The 22922-nt window shown below is 45.7% G+C and overlaps 1 protein-coding gene across 6 annotated transcripts in view; it reads right to left on the reverse strand.

Annotated features, from left to right (window-relative positions):
* LOC119382660 (beta-galactosidase) overlaps positions 1-22922 on the reverse strand; it is a 139653-nt gene that overhangs the window by 88555 nt on the left and 28176 nt on the right. For 2 of the 6 annotated variants that reach the window (XM_037650458.2, XM_037650459.2), the window contains exons 6-15: positions 21908-22088; positions 19643-19823; positions 19483-19526; positions 19081-19202; positions 18702-18776; positions 12921-13007; positions 11661-11768; positions 11318-11449; positions 10228-10476; positions 9286-9520 (exon numbers count right to left, since the gene is read on the reverse strand). In XM_037650458.2, the coding sequence (XP_037506386.1) occupies positions 9302-9520; positions 10228-10476; positions 11318-11449; positions 11661-11768; positions 12921-13007; positions 18702-18776; positions 19081-19202; positions 19483-19526; positions 19643-19823; positions 21908-22088 (1398 nt within the window). In that variant the 3' untranslated portion in view covers positions 9286-9301. Of the gene's footprint in view, positions 1-9285; positions 9521-10227; positions 10477-11317; positions 11450-11660; positions 11769-12920; positions 13008-18701; positions 18777-19080; positions 19203-19482; positions 19527-19642; positions 19824-21907; positions 22089-22922 lie in introns of those variants that run through there. The other 4 variants (XM_049412285.1, XM_049412282.1, XM_049412283.1 and 1 more) reach the window with 4 other exon arrangements.

Consider the following 22922-nt stretch of genomic DNA (forward strand, 5'->3'; position numbering starts at 1 on the left):
TTTCTCAAGCTAGGAGTGATTGCCTTTAAATCCCTTCTGCTTAGATCTGTCGATTAAATGTGGGCCAAGGATGTTATTCAACAGAGTTACAATGTTAGCATGTAACAATGGTCATGTGTTGGGTTTTCCTATTTCTGGCAGTCATCATGACATTTGCACTAGCATATTCATGAAGTGGACTGCTGTTGTCTAAACACAATTCTTGTAAAATAGCTGTTATCCCGTATGCTTTCCAAGCATCGTCTAGAGCTCAAATGTGGAGTCTGTATGTACAAATGCAGCAAAACTCCGTGCAAAGCTTTGCATTCCAAAGCTGTCCAGTTCATATGTCTTTAACGCTGCTGAAGACACAGTGAATGCACTAGAACCAATCAAGTGAGAGAAATAATTGGCACCTAAAGAGATATTCAAAAGAAATCTTTTGGCCAAACATTATTTTCGAACTGTATTTTAAAAATGTTATTTTGGTATCCACATATATGATTCCTTTATCCACCAAGTTCTTATCTCTGAGGCTGATATTTTTGCCATAATATGCACCTTAACATATGGTTCAGGTGATTTTTCCCCATATTCAATGACAGCAATTTATCCCTCTAGCATTTCTCACTAAATCGAGCTGGCGATACAGTATGCAACACTAACATTTGTTTATCTCAACAAGTAAGTAAAAGATAGCTTTGCTAAACATTTTTTTTGTGTGTTGTCACACTTAAAGGAACTGGCTGCATCATCTGCTTATTGATAAGAGCATACTCGCATCAGGCTATTGGTCAAACGAGTGCTTTCATTTCTTTCACAGAAATTAGTGAGAGAATGAGACGTACGCTTTATGATGCCCTTCTTGTGACTTCGGAGGTGTCATTTTCTTCGCGATGGCAATGAATTCGCTGTTGTTTTGTGCTGCATTCAGTTTTTCAAGGTGAGCAGGTACAGGGCGAACTCTCAGCAACCGTGGTCCATCCTCACTGAAAGGTAGCATCGCAGTGTGAGTAAATGGGTGGTGTCATCACGTAATGTGTTAACGTGATTCACAATAAACCTGAACATGGAGTTCATAGCATAGAGTTTCCTAAAATGACCTAGAGGGAACTCTGGCGCTGCGATCGTTCAGCCACCCTGGGAATGATGGGTAGTACACGGATTTGCCTAGTCTTCGTGCTTGTGGGCTTCGAACGCACTTGTGGCTTTGTTTATTGCTATGTTTTGGTTTTCTTTCGGATAAAAGAATGGATCGTTGTGAACTTCGTGACCAGATTTGAATCGGTGAGCCTAAAGAAGTTAAAGTGGTGAAGTGGAACTGCTGACTTTTGCTGAACTTCGTTTTGCGACAAAGCGGATGCAGGCGACGCGGAGCCAAACGGAGCCGAAAGAACGAAGTTTAGACAAATCCGTGTACTACCCATGATTCCCATGCTGGCTGAAGCGCGATGCATTGCAGCTCCCATAGACACTAGCGCCAGAGTTCCCTCTAGTAAGTATTGTAGGAAACTCTATGGTTCATAGGTCTCAAACATGACACTGCACTTACTCTCGTTGCAGAATGTATTTCTTGCGCGTCGAGTTGTCCAGAACCACACCTGCAACACGCAACGCGGGTTAAACAGATTGAAACGCCACATGGCAATTGTTCAAGCTACGCGTTTCGGCAAACCGTTTCGCACTACGTGCGCACTGTCACTGCTACTCACACGACGAAATTTCCTGCGCGTAGAAGTGGAGCTGTCCAAAAAGTGGCTGCTTCACGGCAGCGTCACTAACTGCAAGAAAGAAGTTAGAGGAGGCGGTGAGCGCGCGCTGACGTATAAAAGGAACAAGCGCGAGCTCGTAGTACACGCAAAAGATCGCGATCATTCTCTGGTACAAGGAAAAAACATTTGGACACTGGCCAAGAGTGCCACAGCGTCCGCGATCCCCACATACAAACACCGAAACGCAGGCGTCTTGAGGTAAAACAAAACGTGGGCTCTCGGTGCTAGCGACAGCTTCAAAAGGCGGGCACCGGATACTTTTGTCGTGATCAACACAAAGGCAAGCTTACCTTGATCGAGTGTGATTCGAGATGTCTTCTGGGAGACATCGACAACGACGCCTTCGACACTGCCTTCGTTCATTCGAAGTAGCACTCGACAACCTTGGAGGTCGGGGAAAGCCATTTCGATGCAATGGAAGACATCTGAATTTACGATAAAAGCAAATGACCTTCGAGAAGCTAGCGGCTTTAAGCACTGCAACTCTGCAACGATTCACACATGAAACACTACACTACTCTTTTGAATCCTGACGTGCGGACGAACGCGCGCCCGCAATCTTCACGTGCGTATGGACGCGCACAATAAGCCGCAGCAGCTGGAAAGTGACGGCTGTGACAGATGGCGCTGACGGCACTACTGCCGCAATGACGATGGCTGTGGCCGTGTTGTATCGGGCCAATCAGATCTATCGGATTTTGCCGCTCAATCTGAAAAGATCATGAAGTGGTTTTTAAAGGTGAAAGCAAGCCTTAGATGCCTCATCAAACGCGAAAATTGACCGTCGGCGTCATCGGCGTCCGGCGTCGACAGCGTCAACACGAGTGATGCAAGAGATCATCATCAAGCTATCACATCCCCATATGACGTCATCATGACGTCACAGGTCACCAAGATTCGTGACGTGTCATGACGTCATCACATGACGTTAGGATTGCCACCTGCCCGGTTTTGGACCGGCCGGGCCGGTTTTTTAGACAAGGCGCCAGTCGCCGGTCCGCACCTAAGACCGGCCGTCATTGGCCGGTTTTTTGCTGATCGTATCCCGGGTATTTTTTTTTTTTTTTTACTCTTCTCCGTGTTGACCGCACGTGTTGACTGAGGAATTCCACCTGCGCGGTCGGGGACTGACCGGCGGTCAGTCCCCGACCGCGTTGTTCAACAACTACGACGTCAATCACCAAAACTCTTACGCTATTAGTCAAGCACTTTCTGGGATCCCTTCAAGTCTAGCGATCATTCGAATAGAGCATATTATTGCACGTGTATGGTACATGAATATCCGACATTTTTGTGGCATGGGTACATTTTAACATTCCTTTGTGTCTATAATGCCACTGGCCTGTTGGATTCAGACGCAAAGAGCTTTCTATGGACGAAGCATTGTGGTTCCTTTTCAGTGCAGCACATTCGAGACTAATAAGCGAAGTGTCATTCCAATCACGGGTACTTTTATGTCAGCAATTAGGCTAGTTGGTTAGCTGAGTGTGCTGCTTTTGTTCGTGGATTGGGTTTATTTGGCTAAAAATGAAAGCAATGTTACATAAATGGCACTGCATGCCGAAGAATTGACATAGCGTCTATTGTTCAACATTATTTTATCTCCTGTTAACTCCCCCCCCCCCCCCCCCGAATAAGGGCCGGTTTTTTTTTTCGGTAAAAGGTGGCAACCCTACATGACGTTGTCGCTTGGCCGAATGTGGGTCAATACCGGAGGCAGCGCAAAACCTCGTTAGGTGCAGAAAGCTTTCGGTGAGGGGCGGGGAATGATCAATACATCGACTGAAGAAAAAGAAAATGGCTTTCGCCTTCGAGTCGTCTTCGGCGAATGCATGAGGGACCCTGTGAGTTTTTTACAACCCCATTCATTCGACAGGGTAAACTCTAAGCGCTATGCGTGTGTATTTAATTAATATAAGGTTTAAACATGCGCATCTCATCTCTACAGAACCGCGCCGCGAGACCGAGTTTTCAGCCGCTCCTGTTTTGGGACATGGAGGAAGACAAAATTAGCAAAGAGAGTTGCGCAATAAAACTAAAGCAAAAAAAAAAATCCTGCCGCCCGGTTCTTGGCCCATCCCCCTTTGTGGGTGAGCGACATCAGGACGAGGACATCATCATCATAAAACAATTGAGTATCGGCTTAACACGTGATCGATATACGTCGGAGATGCGTCGGAGCGCCCGTGCAGTGCAGGCAAAGCTGCGGCAGTGCATGCGAACAAATTTAACATACTGACTCGCAGAGGTCACGTGTTCCCCTTCTAGCCACCATACCAATACTGAGAAGAAAAAGCGGCTTCACTGAGCGAACTGCACCGTTGTAGCTTTGCCTATCGTGCTTTCTACAAAAATTTTGTGGTTTTGCCTGCATTGCATGCACGTCCTGACGCAGAGACGTCAGTCACGGGATAATAGCATATATCCGGACATTTACCCGAATGGTTCTTGCGCAGTTAGTTGCGTAGCTGCTACTTTGTCTCACGTGTTCTGTGAGTGCGGGTTGTTGGACCCGAAGTTCACCAAGGAAGAGTGGGACGCGCTCCAGTCCCGTCTATGGAGACCAAATCTCGGCAGTCCAACGCGCCCTTGATCGGGCCGGCGGGCTAGACCTGTCGGTTCCGTCGTGGGATTAGTCGGGTGCGCGATTAATCGCGTTTTGCTGGACCCATTAAACATTTATTCACTCACTCACTCACTCACTCACTCACTCACTCACTCACTCACTCACTCACTCACGGGGCAACAGGGGAGCAGCTACAATATGCAGCTGCATGATGTCAATATTATCCCTCAGTCAGTTATCTGTATACGCTATCATACGTCAACGGTGTGCTTAAGAAATTGAATTAATAGTTTAATTAATTAATTAATCTTTCAATATGACACCGTTTTTTTTTTCACAAAAGCTCTTCCGAATACAATTCCTGGGTGACCATGACCCTGTGTCTTAACACTGTCACAATTGTCTGACAATGGGAAATTGTATTCGTCCACGCCTGTCGAAAAAAACATCTGAAGGGGTGGAAGGAAACTCCTGATTAATATTGACCATCGTACACCTACAGTGTTCTTTAACATGCACATGAATCCAAGTATGCGCGTGGATTTTTGTATTTCATCCGAGTAGAAATACGGCCGACTGGCCGGGAATCGAGCCCGCGTGCTCGAACTTAGCAGTACTGCACCTTAGCCGCTAAGCTACGTCGGATGCCCGCGCCCGTAGAGTGCCTCGTTTTGCCAGCTACTCTAAGAGGCGGTGGCTTTATCGCACAGCGGAATACGGCTGCAGACGCCGAAAGCATGGACGAAAGTCCACATTGCCGTCATGTCTTAAATTTTATTCTTTTGAAGGGAGCAAACGAAGGTATATTCGCAGGTCTTTTTTTTTTTTTTAAGGGGCCCTGCAACCCTTTTTCAGCATGGTCAGAAAACGCTACCGATTGGTATTCGAGGCTTCTGAGAACACGCGAGCCAAACATTATAGCGCAGCACGCGGCCTGTAATTTGCAATTAATTTTCAAAGTCAGCTAGAAATCGTTCCCTCTTCTTTCTACAAATGATGCCATATACTTGAATGACCGCGCCATATACCCAAATTCACGGTTATTGGCTGATTTGAGCGTCGTGAGCTGCATAGTCACCGAGGCTGCCGCGGGAGGCCGCCACGTTTCCGCGCGCTCGCTCGCGACCACAGTGAAAGTAAAAAAAAGAAGTGCTCAAGGTCATGGCGCACGCGTGACGTAACTTCTTTTCGCAGTGCTAGCCCTCCCTGCTTAGCTTCGAGCGCGCTCGTCGGGACGAGAGAAGAGAGAAATCAATATATACAGCGTGTGACAAGTCTCTGTAACTCCGCTCGTACTTGACGGATTCTAAAAATTTTAGCGGCAGTCGATTCGTGAGGCAATGAAATCCTTTACTGAAACCATTCGATGGTTACTGGGAAAAGTGTTACAGGCCCCCTTTAAAAGTAAGGTGCGTTTCTTTTTTTTCCTAATTAAAAAAAACGAAAAGGTTTTGCGGTTACGGCTGCTTTGTTTTCGTTGGAATTTCCTGTGAGGATCGCATTGTTTTTTGCTCTTCGTCGTCTAAGATAAAATTTGGCGCTATGGGGGGCCAGCGCTAAAACTTCGCAAGCCGACAGCATCCAAGTAACGCACAAAACTACCGAATGTAGGGAACAGTTTTCAGTAGCACATATGTGCAGTTTCCGACTGGACAGACAGAACACCGATGCGCTATCCGCCTCGTGCATCGGTATGGTGGCGCCACCGCTCGGCTAAGGCGGTTGTGCCCTCTCACAAACCCCCATAGGATCCCATGCATTTTCAATGAAGTTTGCGATTCCGTTGCGCAAAAACAAACTAGCGCCATCTCTCGACAATACGCCACACCGACGACGCAACACGTCCTCTTGCTTCCACCGACTGGCCATGCTCCAAGCTAACTCCTCTCTCCACTTTCTTTTATTTCTTTCGTTGGTCGTGAGAGCGCGCGCCGCGCGCGCTAGCCACTGTAGCACTGTTGCACTGTGCTGTAGCGCATTCGACAAGACCGGCTGGGCTCGTCGCTTTCGTCGCTTCTTCCTTGAACGTTGCAACGTTAATATTGTGTTAAGGCGATGGCCACACGTCGGACGATGAGCCCTGATTTCGTTCAGCTGCCATCTCATCAACGGCAATGTTTCAGACGCCTCAGTTGTGTACTTTTGTCCGTTGGTTGCGGGACAAGATGGCCTCCTGCAAGACCGCGTTTTTCCAAGTCAGCTGTGTGCGTAGTTCTCGGCGTCGTAGCAGTTTGATGACGCGAGGACGTCAACTGGTGCTACATCGTGGGAACCGCTGAAGTGACTGCAAGCTTGACGACATTGTGCCAGAATATTCTAGCGTACTGTACGCGCACAATTGTGCTACACTTAAAATACCGCGCTTGGCCTCGAGCGTCAACCTGGTACGCCTGTGTGCAACAAGCGTCTTGTTATCGTTGTTGCGTCGGTTAATATTGAATTGCAATTGGAATACCGTTTTTGCAAAGGTAAGTGAAGCTGTAAGTAGTTGTTCTGCTATATGCTCGCTACTCCACGAACATTACTTCTAGAATCGCATTTTATTTTGAGCTGCACGTACCAAAGGAGAATCTCGCATACGAGATACATTGCACGCGTGCGCATTTCCTATATAAATCTGAGTAATGCCACGCGTGCGCATTTTCCTATATAAGTCGAGTAATGCCATGCTCAATTTAAAGAGCATGTGTTAGAGGATTGTGGCTTCAATGGTGAAAGTGATTAGATATTCCGAAATATGTGATTGCAATGCAGTTAGAACTTCCTCATATGTTAATACGGTCTGTGAACAAAAAAAAAAAAACGCTGTGTGAATGTTTGTTGGTCATTTGCTACAGTACTTTCACGCATTATTATGCAGCTGTGTGACGGCTGTTAAAACGTTCAGCAAGTTAGATTTTGGTTTTCTTGGCCTAGTTGAGTGCTACGGGTGTTGGGCGAAGATAAAATCGCGTGTCTTTTGTGCGTTTCTTAAGCAGGCATACAGCCGTAATAGTCATTGTTGTTGTACTGTTTGGGGTGTTCAATAAAACAAGAATGCTGTTTTGTACTGCAACAATTTTTATTTCATCTGTGTTAACAGATCACGCAAACAACTTGGACACATGCACGTAAGAAACGTACGCAGTGCATCGCGCGCACGCATAAAAAAAAAAAACGGGCCTGTCATTTTAAAACAAATAATATAGAACAATCGACGTAACAGACGGCATGGTTGTCTAGTGGAGCAGCGTCGGCAGTACAAATATCAAACCAGAATGAAACATGAATAGAAAAACCGAGAGTAACAGGCGCTTTGCCCACGGCTTCTATGAGCCGCGCCAGTGGCCGCGCATATCCACCTATCGCCACCGTCCGCCGTTGGTAGCGCCACCAGTACCACTGAAAGCAGCAGCGCACGAGGCGGATAGAGACAGGAATGCAAGCTCTTCTGTGCAACACGCTTGACCACCACTGGCGGAGCTTGGCTGGGCGCACCGATTAAAACAAACATCAATAAAAGCGCGCGTCTGTTATAATTAAAAATGTCATTTCATTCTCGTGGCCCACCTACCAAACGGTGTCAGCCACCATAGCCCCCACTAGCGCAGCCGACTGGCGTGGTTTAAACACCCCCGAAACTTTCCAGTTGTGCATATATATATATATATATATATATATATATATGTATATATATATATATATATATATATATATATATATATATATATATATATATATATATATATATAGTTGAAGGAGTGGTTGCCTTTGGTTGCCGTATAAGTATAAGTATGAGAGGTGGCACTTCAAGAAAACTTCATTTATTACGTCGACGTTTCGGTCAGAGCCTGACCTTTCTCAAGACCTTTCTTGAGAAAGGTATATATATAAAGGTATATATATATATATAATATATATATATATATATATATATATATATATATATATATATATATATATATATATATATATATATATATATATATATATATATATATATATATATATATATATATATATATATATATATATATATATATATATATATACACGCACACATGCAAAAGCACGAACGTACATAAAGTATGGTTGAACCCCTACCTCCCCCCCCCCCCACCCAAAAAAAAAAATATTGCTGGTTGCGCCCATAGCAGCCACGTACTGTATAATACTAGCAGTGCACACTTGAACTACCATAGCTCTACCTGGTCAGAGTTACCTCAATATTACTCGGCTGATTTTGCCAATAAAAAGTAATACAAATGAATTCTCACTTGTCTGCGCCTCCCTGATGTACCGAGCTATTCAACGTCGACGCCGGACGCGAAAAAACCGCAATTTTTTCAAGCGAATGCTGTGAGAATTAGTGTTCACCGGAGCTCGTTCGTTGCACAAAGCAATTGAAATATTTCCAGAAGAAATCAATGACAACAGAAGGAAGATGACAATGTAATGGTGGCATTGGATGCATTATACAATGTATAAATAACACGTCTATCTCTAGGTGCACTTACCCTTGGGCATAGCAGAGGGAAAGTATGCGAGGCCATGCAAGATTTAGAACAGTCAAAGAGATTTAAACAATAACCACAGTTCAAAAGTTCCATAGTTAACCAGAAGCAAAGTACAGCAAGATTCGTTTCTATATTTGTGTATTTATTATTTGATGAAAATTAATTCCACCCACCTTTTTCCATTTTTTTAAATTATTATTCTCACAAAATTAACTTGTAAAAAATTTTTTTATACAAAATAGGAAATTATTCTCATTACTAGTTTTTAAATAATTTTTTCTAAGCTACCCGATTTTTGGCCAATCCCCCTGAGTGGGTGTGAGCCAGCAGTACAGGATCTACATCTACATCTACAGCTACGTCTATCTCGTTTTACTCGAAGGTCCTATTTTTTGCGGTAGGGAGGGGGGATATTCAATTAGATTACGCATTTGAACTACTGGAATATCCATGTCGTAAACGTTTCAATAAAGCAGCAGACAAATTTATTATAATTTCGAAAGTGGCACGGGGCCATTGATGTCAGGTTCGTCGACGAACTCGACGTAGCAGTCTGATGATTCCTGCCCGCAGGGTGCTTGCTCCAGTTCGATGATGTCGAGTAAGTTTTCTTCCCTGAACAGTACTGCCGGCACGTACAGCGCCCTTTGCGGACCCATGGGTGTCCAGTACCGGCCGAGGTTGAAGCCGTTGAGGAGGACGGTACCCTGTGCATTCAAAGCGTACAAGGAAAAGCAAAAGAATACGTTAACACAGTCATTTGTCCGATGCCGGGGCTCAACTATGGGCTGCCCAGAGGGCTCACGATGAGGCGGTGGGGCTTGGCCTGACTGTCCCAACGTGGGAGCGGTCCGCTGCGCGCTGAGTCGGGCACCTCGGGAATTCCAATAAAGTTTTGCATCCATCCATCCATCCATCCATCCATCCATCCATGCATTAACACAGTCCTACAGCAGCTGCTTATTTAGGTAAAATATTGGAAGCGCCTTGAAGCGCGGAGCGCCAAGCGCCTGGAGGTACAACTTAACCAGTACAACTTAACCGCATGTTTCCGGAATTATACTCCGAGGGAAAATGCAGATTATGTAATGATAGAGGAGCCACCCTAGAACATATATACTATGGGATTGCGAAATAGTCCCTCCGGATGAACTAGAGGGCGCGGTGGCGTGCGACATCGACTAGCTCAGATCTCCAGGACCAACTTTGAGTGATTCAGTAAGACCGGGAAGCTACCGAGAGGCAACGTCTCTCCACTGCCTTCGGCACGGCCTAGACCCAGGCTATCAATCTGCAGGATATTCAGTGTAGTTGTCACACTCACTCATTATCAAGAAGAACTTATCACGAAGAATCGTATCAACGAGATTCTACTATATTATAGAATCGCTTCGTAACTGCAGCGTTCGCTAACCTTCTTCCAGTGGTCGAGCCTGAGGTATGTATCTAGAGGTGGGGACACGTCGAACCTAAACGTCGCTTGGTAGACCGCCAGACCCGGTGGAGAGACGTCGCAGCTGGGAACGGACTGGTTCACCGGCGTCCAAGACTTCACGCCGTCGTCAATGCGACGTCGTGCAGTCAGGTGATCCTTCTCGTTAATGGCCGTTATGTTCCAGTCGGTCAGCGTTATTCCAGACAGAGTGACGTTCCGGCCGAGTCCCTTAGCAGGAAAAAAATTACAAAAAGAAAAAAAAAGCGTTATAGCGAGCATGCGTGGCGATTACCTTTATGGAATAATAATGTTGTTCACGTCAAAATGTCGCATCGGCTATCTTGCACGATAAATAATCTAATTCATGGTGTATATAGTCGATGACATTTTAAAAAACGTCTAGACGTTTTTAAGTATTTCCGTTACGCAGTATCTGCCGAGAGATAGGCCGCGTTTATTTGGAGCACAGCCGTTTGTCAGGTGCTCTCGCCTTTTGCCTTTGCTCTATTTTTTGTTTTGTATAGAAACAAACAAACAAACAAACAAACAAACAAAGTTACACACGTAAACCGCGCGCTGGTTAGGTGGCGTTGCGGCTATTTGAACTTCCTTTATGCAGTGTTGTTGGCGTTACCAAAAAAAAAAGGTAACCGAATACGTTTCCCGTTATGATAAAAAGGCAAGGAATGCGTTACGGCCCGCTACCTTAAATTACGTTAACACGTTAGTGTTATACAGTCCCTAAATAGGGCTCCCTGGATATGGCGCCCAACCCGGGGCCCCGCACCCTAGCAGCCCTAATTAGGGGCTGCATTGTGTTCTAACCATATGTAGTATGCCGCAGGAATGAACCTTTCATAAAGACATCTCCAAATTTTGATACCACAACAATGACAGATTTATTCTGTGTACTTCACTGAATAGCCCGTGTTGACTCCTCCCCCCCCCCCCCCCCCCCCGCCACCCCCCTCTCCTTCCACTTACACCGGTCAAATGGGAAGCCTACGCCTCTGTGTGCACCTAGCGTTCTACCGCACACCACGTTTCTTGATCGCCTAGTACAACTTACCTTGGGGTCATTGAGATCTACGAAGCCGACTCTGCCCTGGCTTTCCACCAGTATCGTAAGCCGCTGGCCTTTCGTAACCGGGATCATGACGCTGTACACGTTGTCCATACGCGAAATTATGCCTTGGTAGACCTGCAAGCACCCGCACCATAACGTTCCCTGTATAGCACGTTAGTAAATGCGTTTTGGCATTGGCTAACAGGGTACACCCTGAGCCGCGCGAAAAGGATTTCGTTTAGTGACAACAGACGCAGAAGACTACAGTAAGCCGTAATGACGGATAAAGCAAGCAACTTGTTTCCTTGACTTCTGCTTAACGTTGAACTTCAAAGAGCACACGTACGTCATCCACGTAGACATATCCTCGATCACGGAGTCCACGTGCACTAAGCACTGCCGGATCTCTCGGAAGGAAAGTCACCCATGTTTCGTACAGCACCAGGGCTTGGCTCTGCGAGTCAGAATGAATCAGCCACGAAGAAATAGTTTAAAAAATCTTCCAATGCACCTACACTAAAACGGACTCCTGTCTTGCTTTTCTGTCTCTCACTTTTGAACTTGCACATCACTGTAGCTATTTATAAATATGATTCTAGGCTTTCTCTTCCCAAATCATTTAGCAATTGCTGGAATATCAATGTTTCAATGATAATTCACTACTACTACTACTACTACTACTACTACTACTACTACTACTACTACTACTACTACTACTACTACTACTACTACTACTACTACTACTAATACTACTACTACTACTACTACTACCAATATTAAAATTAATAATAATAATAAGAAGAAGATTAAGACTGCATCGCGCCTGTGTCATTTGTTAATCTGTCCATTGTTATAGCGAAGAGATGCGAGTGAAGAAACTTGCGCTTGGCAAACAGAACAGTCGTCCTCCATAAGAACAGATGGGTCTTCGACCAATGCTCCTAAATAAACTCAACGCAGATGTCCATGTCTGAATTGTTCCAGTTCACGCTGGGCTGTATTCCTGATAGACTAACAATGGTACTTGCTTTACTTATGCATACATATACAGTTGGACAGCTTGTGCATTCTTCCCGGTTTCTACCGCATTACCTTAACATCCATGAGTTACCAACCCTTAAAAACAAAAAAACAAAAAGAAGAAGTCTAGTCATTGAGGAGCAGGGGCGTAGCCAGAAATTTTTTTCGGGGGGAGGGGGGTTCAACCATACTTTATGTATATTCGTGCGCGCGTTTTTTATGTGCGCATGTATATATACGCAAGCAAAACTGAAAAATTTCGGGGGGTTTGACCCCCCCCCCCCACCCCGGCTACGCCCCTGTTGAGGAGTAAGAAAGATGTGAAGAGGCAACAGAGAACCTTCCTGCTTCGGAAATAATGTGATGGCAGTGACGCCGTTTTTTTTTTTTTTTCGCGAAGTGCTGGGATTGCTGGCCCAAATGTACACGTTTCCACCCTCTCGCTGCTCATGGTTTCCGAGAAGTGAAAACGGTAGTCCTGGCCCCGCGCTTTTCTCACAGCACATTCTGTCTACGTACGACTAAATTATGGCGCCATTGTAAAGAGCGGGTAGGATTCAAGCTCGGGCGGTGAAATTTTTCTTACCTGCCGAATTCGCTCAAACGACAATGGCAGTTCCGATGGTATCCTGTAGTGCACCAGAAGCTCCCTCACATCCTTCAAATCGTACAACTGTATAGGACATAAAAAGTAGAGAGGGAAGGGAACGGAAGCCGTGAGAAATACTTGGTTAACAGGTTTTGCTGAAATACTCGATTTTTGTGAGAATTCGAAAATCGCCTGATAACGCCGACAACGAGACACAATTGCGCACATCGCAAAAGCAGATTGAGGGAATATGATACCACAAACAAAAGCACACAAACGATACAGGATTTAGTAAAGCAAAATTGTAAAGGTAATGACTTCATTTGCATGCCAAAGTGGCACGTCTAACTTCACTAGCAACTTAATCTTTGTGAATAAACGGGGTAAATATTTTACCGCAGAATTTTCAACACTGTTTACCAAAATCCCGAAAGGCTTTTCGAGAAAAACACAAGGAAATGAAATGTTTACCCTTTGTGTCGCAAGTATTTGAACTTACGACCTACAGACTCTGTAGGTCATAAGCTCAAACACATGCGCGGATCTTGGAGAAGGGTTACCATGAATTGACAACCGCCCAACAACTTTGAGCTGGATATAGTGTAGCTAGCGTACGCACCTTCCCTGTGTTTAGCAGGCCATCTTCCAAGTTGGAGAGGCGATCTTAAATGAATTTTTCTTATTTTATGTAAAGACAATGATATAGCGTGTCTGTTTCGTCTTTATCAGCCATCTTTTTCTATTATGCTCAGCTTTTCATGTTTACTGCACGGAGTTGACGCCATCTTGTTTTCTTCAAGGACAGCCTGATGCTTATTCTAATGGCTCCTCCATTGTAAAGTGTGTCATCTATATGATTATTCGAAGTCACAAAAAATTCGGCAGACCCCACGCCTTGTAGGAAGCGGTAGAATGCGAAGCAGTTAGCGAGTAATTCTATGCCGCATTTTTTGGCTTTGAGCCCTCGAGGTTACGAGGGCTCAAACGTTATGAGGTGGATCGACGCGTTTTTTTAATGGTTATAGTTGTGTGCACATCATGGGCTTACCAGGCACCTCGACAACAATGGCGTTTAAAGGGTAACCTAGGGTCTGTCGTAACGTCAGCACTCACGTTAGAGCGCATACGTCAGTATTATCGAAACGAAGTCCACTTCACGGTGCGATGATATGAATATCATACGTAGCTTTCGTTAGCGTATTCATCCGGGATCGAGCGACGCTTGAATTTAGCTTGCTAAATCGTAGGAATACAATTGGAATTATTATTAAACTGCTGCAAAAGCGGAGCCAATGATGGAATCACAGACGTTAACCTGACATGACGCCTGTATCATATGTAGCGTTTATTGTTTTGTTATAAAGTTAGATAGCCAGCACCCCAACCACAATTGACGTTGTACCGACATTACGCCGGCATAGGGTGTTTTTCAAATCCAGTTTAATGATCTCGCGTGGCCCTGTGGCAGAATGCCTGATTGCCACGCAGAATGCTTGGGTTCGATTCCTGCTGGGGTTCTAACTTTTAATCTTTGCATTCGTCGGGTCAGCTGCTGCCGATGTCGCTTTGTTTTAATGCTCTCAAATTTAATTACCAATGTCTGTTCTCGCCGTTCCTGGGTAGATATAACTTTCAATCACCTGTGGCGCATACCCGTACACTGCGGCCCGTGGTAAACGGCTGTGTGCCACAGTTGTTTGAAAGAAAGCGGTTCGACGACGTACTCGACAGGATTTTCACGTTATTAATGTCATGACCAGACGGTCATATTGGTCAAATCATCTTACTCTCCCATGGTAATTTTAATAATTAATTTTAATTAATATCTGGGGTTTAACGTCCCAAAACCACGATATGATTATGAGAGACGCCGTAGTGGAGGGCTCCGGAAATTTCGACCACCTGGGGTTCTTTAACGTGCACCTAAATCTAAGTACACGGGCCTCAAACATTTTCGCCTCCATCGAAAATGCAGCCGCCGCGGCCGGGATTCGATCCCGCGACCTTCGGGTCAGCAGTCGAGCGCCATAACCACTAGACCACCGTGGTGGGCCATGGTAATTTCGGTCACGCCTAGTTAAGGAGGCGATCACGAGAGCACCCAGACGTAGGCGGATAGATAGATAGATAGATAGATAGATAGATAGATAGATAGATAGATATATAGATAGATAGATAGATAGATAGATAGATAGATAGATAGATAGATAGATAGATAGATAGATAGATAGATAGATAGATAGATAGATAGATAGATAGATAGATAGATAGATAGATAGATAGATAGATAGATAGAAATGCTCAAAGTGCCTAAGGCTCGCTAAGAAATGCTTCGCATTTAAAAGTATACCTGTCGTGCACCAACCATTTTTATTATTAGAAATTTCTAGGCAGTTGTTGGTATAGAACTACAGTTCTAGTTTTCGCGCGCGTTCCTATATATATATACGACTATAGTCGTATATATATCTAGGAACGCGCGCGAAAACACACTATGTAGAGAAGTGGCTATGCGTCCTATTTTCAGAGTGTTCAAATGCGAAGCATTTCTTAGCGAACCTTCGGCACTTTGAGCGTTTCTATCTATCTATCTATCTATCTATCTATCTATCTATCTATATCTATCTATCTATCTATCTATCTATCTATCTATCTATCTATCTATCTACTATCATCTATCTATCTATCTATCTATATATCTATCTATCTATCTATCTATCTATCTATCTACTATATCTATCTATCTATCTATCTATCTATCTATCTATCTATCTATCTATCTATCTATCTATCTATCTATCTATCTATCTATCTATCTATCTATCTATCTATCTATCTATCTATCTATCTATCTATCTATCTATCTATCTATCTATCTATCTATCTATCTATCTATCTATCTATCTATCTATCTATCTATCTATCTATCTATCTATCTAGCCGCCTACGTCTGGGTGCTCTCATGATCGTTAACTTGGTGTAGACCAAAACTGGCATGGGAGGGTAGGAGGATTTGATGAATATGAATGTCGGGTCATGACATGAATAACGTAAAAATCCTGTCGCGTACGTCGTCAAACCCTTTCCTCCAGACACGTGTGGCGCATACCCGTACACCGCGCGTACCCGCGGTGTACGCGTAGGCGCCACAGCTGATTGACAGTTTATATCTACCCAGGAACGGCGAGAACAGACATTGTTAATTTAAATGCGAGAGCGTTAAGAAAAACCTACATCGGCATCGTTGACCCGATGAATGGAACGAATAAAAATTAGGATCTGAGCAGGAATCAAACCCAAGCATTCTGCGTGGCAATCAGGTATTCTACCACAGAGCCACGCAAGGCCTATAAACTGGTTTGGAAAGACAGCCTATGCAGGCGTAATGTCGGTGCAACGCCAAGTGTGGTTGTGGTGCTGGCTATCTAATTTTAGAAGAAAGCAATAAACACTACATATGTGCCCCTACGATACAGCCGTCATATCAAAATAACGTATGTGGTTCCAGTGTTGAATCCGCTTTAAAGCAGTCTAATAAACATTACATTTCTATTCCTATGACTCAGCAAGCTATTTCAAGCATTGCTCGACCCCGGAGGAATACATTAACGAAAGTTACGTATGATATTCACATGATTGCACCATAAAGTGCACTTAGTTTCGATAATACTGATGTATGTACTCTAGTGAGGGCTGACGTTACGTCGCACCATAACTTACCCTTTAAACGCCAGTGATGTCGACGTGCCTGGTAAGCCCACTATGTGCACACAGCTACTACACTTACAAAAACACGTCGATCCACCTCGTAACGCTTGGCTCAAAGCCATAAGGAAGGAGTAGAAGGAGAGAAAGGAAAGGCAGGGATGTTAACCAGTCTAGAAGGACCGGTATGCTACCCTACACTGGGGGAAGGGATGGGGGAGATATAAAGATAGAGAGAGAGGGAGAGAGAGAGAGAAGGAGAGCACGCACGCACAAAAAGTCACACACATCTCACGGTCATCATAACGACGTTAGTCTATAACCGACGGTGCAGGTCTGATGCCTTCAAGAAGTTGAGCACTGCCTTCGTCGCCTTCACCCGCGATGACCTATCAGGACGACATTCCAGAATGGTTTCTGCCGTCATCGGTCTGGGATCTATGCGAGCAAGAGCGACTGCGAGGGATTTTCTCTGCGCATTGTAGCGAGGACAGTCGCAGAAGATGTGCTGTAGTGTCTCCTCGCTGCCACAGTTGTCACAAAACGGGTTGTCAGCCATTTGGATTCGAAAGGAGAATGACTTTGTGAAAGCCACTCTTAGCCATAAACGGCACAGCAGAGTGGCATCATTTCGGCGTAGTCCCGTAGGTGTCTGAAGACGCAGGTTGGTCGGGCAGTGGCGGTGGTGTTTGTGCAGTCTGCTTGCTGTATTATAAGTGGAGGAAGTCATTTCCTGTGCAGCCACTCGAAGTTGGCTAGCAGCATCGGTCCTTGATAGGGGTATCGTCTCGATCCTGTCACCTTGAAGAGCTGATCGAGCAGCATTGTCGGCGTGTTCATTGCCTATCAGGCCGCAGTGACTTGGCAGCCACTGAAATGTCACATGGTGTCCTTTCTCTGTCGAAGTATGGAGGAGATATCTAACCTCGAAGACCAACTGCTCGTATAGTCCGTGTCGCAGGGCTGATAGCAAAGATTGCAGGGCTGCCTTCGAATCGCAGAAGACTGACCATCGTTGGGGCTGTTCACGGTTGACTACACCAAGTGCAGCGCGAAGAGCGGCAAGTTCTGCTGCTGTTGATGTCGTTGGGTGGTCTGTCTTGAAAGTGACGCTGATAGCTTTCGCTGGGACGACCACTGCTCCGGACGAACACTGGAGGGTAGTTGACCCATCAGTATAAACATGCACATGATCAGCGTACTTCTCGTGTAAAAGAATCAGAGACAGCTGTTTCAGCAGTGGAGATGAGAGCTCAGATTTTTTTCTGATTCCCGGGACGTTGAGGTGCACTTCAGGTTTAATGAAGCAGCAAGGAGGTATCGCTGGCTTAGATGCGGGGCTGAAGCCTGACGGAAGGTGGGCAGAATGGTTCGCAATCGTTGCACAATACGATGCCCGTGGTCTTTCTGAAGGCAATGTTGCAAGGTGGTGGCAATCGGCCCGGGAAAAATGCCTAATATGAGCTCTCAAGGCTTCAACCGCAATGTGCGTTTCCATAGGTTGGTCCCGTGCGATGGAAATAGTCGCTTCAGTCGACGCGCATTTTGGCAAGCCAAGGCAAACTCTGAGAGCCTGAGCTTGTACAGCCTGCAGAGTGCGAATATTTGTCTTGCATGTATTAGTCAGTATAGGCAGACTATATCTCAAAAAACTGAGAAACAGTGATCTATACAGTTCCAGCATTGCGTCGACCGACATCCCCCAGGTTTTTCCACTCAGGAACTTGAACAGCTGGGAGATTGCTGTCAGGCGCTGTTTCATGTAAGACACATGCGGGCTCCAACGAAGGTCTCTATCTATGATTATACCCAGAAATTTGTGGTTTCGGGCATAAGCAATGGTCCGTCCTTCGATAGAAATGGCATAGTGCGTCATTGGTTTACGTGTGAAGGCCACTAACTAGTGGCCTTCAAAGCCATAAAATACAGCATATAGAAGTACTCGCTGACTGCTTCGCATGAAACTGATTCCCACAACGCGTGGATCTGCCGAATTTTTCTTCTTATTATTTTTCTTTTTTTTTTCTTAAATTTTTTTGTACGTTGGTGGTGCTGCATTGCCTCGGTGCTCACCTTCGTTAGCGGCAGCCTCCCCAGTGCCATCTTCTTTGCAGGCTCCGGGACAGGAACATGCGGCACCGGAAGGTACTGCGCATGCGCACGCGCAGCAGCGTTACGTGGTGAAATATACATTTGTAATATACTGTTTCAGAAGCAGGCGCTGTTGCGATTCTTTGAAAGAGAACATTGTTGTGACTCCGTAAGAAAGCCACCTGCGTTAGACAATCGACCATTGACCCTTTTGTTCTGTTGAATTTGCCTATCCTATCGTATGCGCTTTTCCCGACGGTCGACACTGCCGTAAGTCTGATTCTTTTTCTTTAACTTATGCGACATGCATGGCTTACGTCTTAATACACCTTTACCAGCAAACTGACGCCAGTACAAATACCTTGGCGATGACGTCTCGTATTGCGTGAAACTTGTCCGTTGGGTCGCCAGCTTCCGTCATGGGTGCATCGTAGTCGTAACTTGTCGGCGTAGGTTGAAATCCGTTTACCTTATCGACGTTAGCTGTGCGCAGAATGGAAAAAGGAAAATTAGGTGACAAATAAGACGCACAGAAGCAAACAGTGACACAGTCTGACCACTTCGTGTACTACATTATTTGGTTGCCTGAATGACTGAAATCTGGGCCCCTCGGTCCTAGTGAGATAAAGTTGATTTTTTTTCTCGTTCGTTCCACATTTAGCAAACTCTTGTGGTACATGCGTACGGTGTATTAGTTGAAGTATTGGGTCGGAGTCACTTAGCTAGGGCATTGGACTGCTTTAATTGATCGTGCTAAGCTTACCGCCTGCCTTGTAGCCAAATGATGTCCCACCATGGAACATGTACCTGGGCACCAATCAATCAATCAATCAATCAATCAATCAATCAATCAATCAATCAATCAATCAATCAATCAATCAATCAATCAATCAATCAATCAATCAATCAAAATGAATACTCACATCGTTACGGAGGCGTTCATGCTCAGAATCCTGTCCAGAGCAGTGGCCACAGCTTCCGTGCTGACAGTGCTGTGCTCCTGCGCCCAGTGGTCCAACCAGCCGGTGTAGAACTCAGAGTTCATCAGCGGTCCCCGTTCTTGATGTCGGCGCTGGACAGCGAACATCTCCTCGGGGTCCGAGTCTGGCGACACGTATCGCGAGCGAAGAAAGAAGCCGCTTGTTACGTCAGCGCACTTGGAAACGAGGACGCATCGGCAACTGCCCGACACGCAATCCTCGATTTGTCGATCAATTTCTCTTTCCAGACGCGTAGCCAGATATTCTTTTCAGTGTTGGGGGGTTTTCGGATTGTATGTCCGTGCATAGGCGTGCGAAAGGGGGTCAGGGGGGGGCTAATAACCTCAGTTTGGGGGGAGGGGGGAGCAAAGTTTGCCCCACACTTTTACTCAGTCGGAACTGTCCCGTCATTTTGCAAAGAGATGGGTTATGGCACTCAGGTTTTTGACGATAATGGCGGCCGAACGCCCCTGATATTTCTTTCCAAGAACTGCTTTTTTTTTTTTCATCTTTACTGCCGGGAACCCGGGGACCAAAGGCACTTCATTGCGAAGAGCATGTCATCGCTTCATTTTCATTTTTTCTTCCATTGTGAAGCATATTGTCTTTTGGACTCCATCAACGAGCGCAGGGGAGAGAGGGAGGGGCGCTGTGATGAGCCTCTGCACCCCCTAATGGGGAACCCTGTGCACGGCTCTGTGTGTACATGCGCCAGATTGAAAATATTGGGGGGGGGGGGGGGGATGGGGAGGTCTAACCCCCCTCCCATTTCTCCCTCTTTCACTGGCTATGCCAGTCTCTTTCGGTCACTTCGCTCATTGCTCGCATCTCGAATTGCCAGGTACTGGCCTATCAGCGAGAGTATAAGCTCGGGTACGTGGATCCGGGTATTTCCTGGGTGATAGAAGTCAGTTTGATTGCCCACTTGGCTTTATAAAGCATTACTATCTCAATGCGAAGCATTCCACTTGAAGAACACTGAGGGTTTAGAAGCAGTTTCTAGATAAGCATTAAAAAAAAGTCCAATGATATAAGTTAAGGCAACCAAGCCACCCGATGAAGCGACTATCAAAGCAAAAAATTTACAATGCAGCATTAACTATGCTTGAGAAAAAAACAAACAAACAAATTGTATGGTTTTCTGTGATGCCTGAAACCAGGCCCGTAGCCAGGAAATTTTTTCGGAGGGGGGGGGGGGGGGGGCACTTGCTGAAAGCCTTGACTATTTGAGAAAAACGCCTATTTTCATGATTTGTTTTTGATAAAACATCATGTGTCATCAAAATTTCGGGGTGTGAGGGGGGGGGGGGCTGGGCACACCCCCCCCCCCCCCCCCCCCTTGCCACGGGCCTGCCTGCAACATTAACTCGCACAATACCGGCGCTGCCTAATGTTGTGCATATATATCTGCTGTTATAAGAATGTATTAAAATAGTACATATTTAAGACTACACATGCGCGGTAAAGAAGCAAAGATGCATGCGGTGAAAACCATACAGCCTTGAGACGTACAGCCCCTACATAAAAAGCTATTGATCGGGTCCGACTACGTAGACCCGTGGTAGGAGATAACGCGCACCGATGTCCCTGCCACTGTTATCGCCTGCTGAGAGTAAGGTGAGGGGAGTCACTGGCCTGCTCTCTTAGTCATTGATATAGTTCGCTAAAAATAGTGCTCAAATATGGAGCCTGAAGTCCCTCTGTAGGTGAAGGGCCCTTAGTGCAGCTGCGGAGCACAAGTTTGCATTGAGGCCCAACACACTTTAAGCAGGCAAGCTGCCGTGATTTAACACGGTTAAGACAAATTTGACGAGAGATAGATTGTTTTTGCTTGCATTTAATGCTAAGAAAAAACTGACTATCTCTCGTCCTGCGGAAAGGACCGGGCTATTGGTTTGCAGAAATTTAACTTTACTGCTTGTCTTGGTTTAGGCAATGACGACGGGAAGTCTACACGCTTCGACTATACATGCCGCTATCCCAGTTAAATGCAGTGACTTAAGAAGAAACGTCGAACTACTTGGAAGGAAAATCTATTAAAACAACGTGCAGACATTCTCAGCACCTCCCGCAGGAGCTTTAAAAAAGAAAAGGTGCTCAAAGGCATGTTGAGGTCAGTCGGCGCCTGTACGTTCCACGTTCGATGAATGAAGATTTTAGCGCGACCGGGGAACTTATCGCCCTACATTTTCGGGTTTTTTCGCGTACCTGCACCGAAATCAACGGTTGTGTAGGCACCGTCGACTTTGCCGCACTGTAGGAAACCATCTCCAGCGCCGTCGGTCGTGTAAAGGATGACGTCACGGCCCAGGTGATGACGCACCAGGTCCCGCAGCCAGGCCATGTACGAGAAGTCGCATGCCTTGTAGCTGCCATACTCGTTCTCGATCTGCAAGAATGTCGTCGATGATTAAGAGAAAGAGAAAATCACGCAAATAAAATCTCCCCGGTTAGTATATCTGTAGCGACCGAATTAATTGTATAATCTTGATTTATTATCCATTGCACAGAATGCCCAACACCAATCGTGGTGCACACGCGCATTATATACATATATAGATATACAGTGCGCTCCAACCCGCCCCGTTCACAGGCATGAAATGCGAACGTTTCCCTAGAATTTCTATCGAAAAAGGTAAAGAAAAACAATCATACAGCTTTGCTATATATATATATCCTCCTGAGACCTGAGCAAATTTGTGGCCACACAGGTGAAATCAAAACACATTTTTGGAATGCACACACATGCTGTATTAAACCAGAGAAAAATTGCGTCTGTACGGCAAACAGTTTTGCACAGCAGTGTGTGCATTATAATGCACACTGGGTCTCAATGCACGGAAAACGAACGACACTCGCCTACAAGAAATTTTACATTAGCTCGCGATAAGCACGCTTATTTGTTGTGAAACTGCCTGCAGAAGTTTCGCGCGGATGTGATGCAAAGAACAATGTTGCACGTGATGCACCGGAACTTTGTGCGCTGAGCATAGGCGTGCGCAGGGTTCCTCATCAGGGGGGGGGTGAAGGTTCATCGCAGCGCCCCCCCCCCCACACTAAGTCAATGTACGAGGCAGATTTTGCCCCTCCCCTCTAAGGTGACTAGGGGGGTCAATGTATGGGGCAGATTTTGTGGCCCCCCTCTTAGGTGACTAGGGGGAGCGCCCCCCCCCCCCCCCCCCCCCCCCCCCCCCCTGTGCGCACGCCTATTGCGCTGAGAATA

The sequence above is a fragment of the Rhipicephalus sanguineus genome, chromosome 2 (genome assembly GCF_013339695.2).
Source record: "Rhipicephalus sanguineus isolate Rsan-2018 chromosome 2, BIME_Rsan_1.4, whole genome shotgun sequence".
Classification (NCBI taxonomy): domain Eukaryota; kingdom Metazoa; phylum Arthropoda; class Arachnida; order Ixodida; family Ixodidae; genus Rhipicephalus; species Rhipicephalus sanguineus.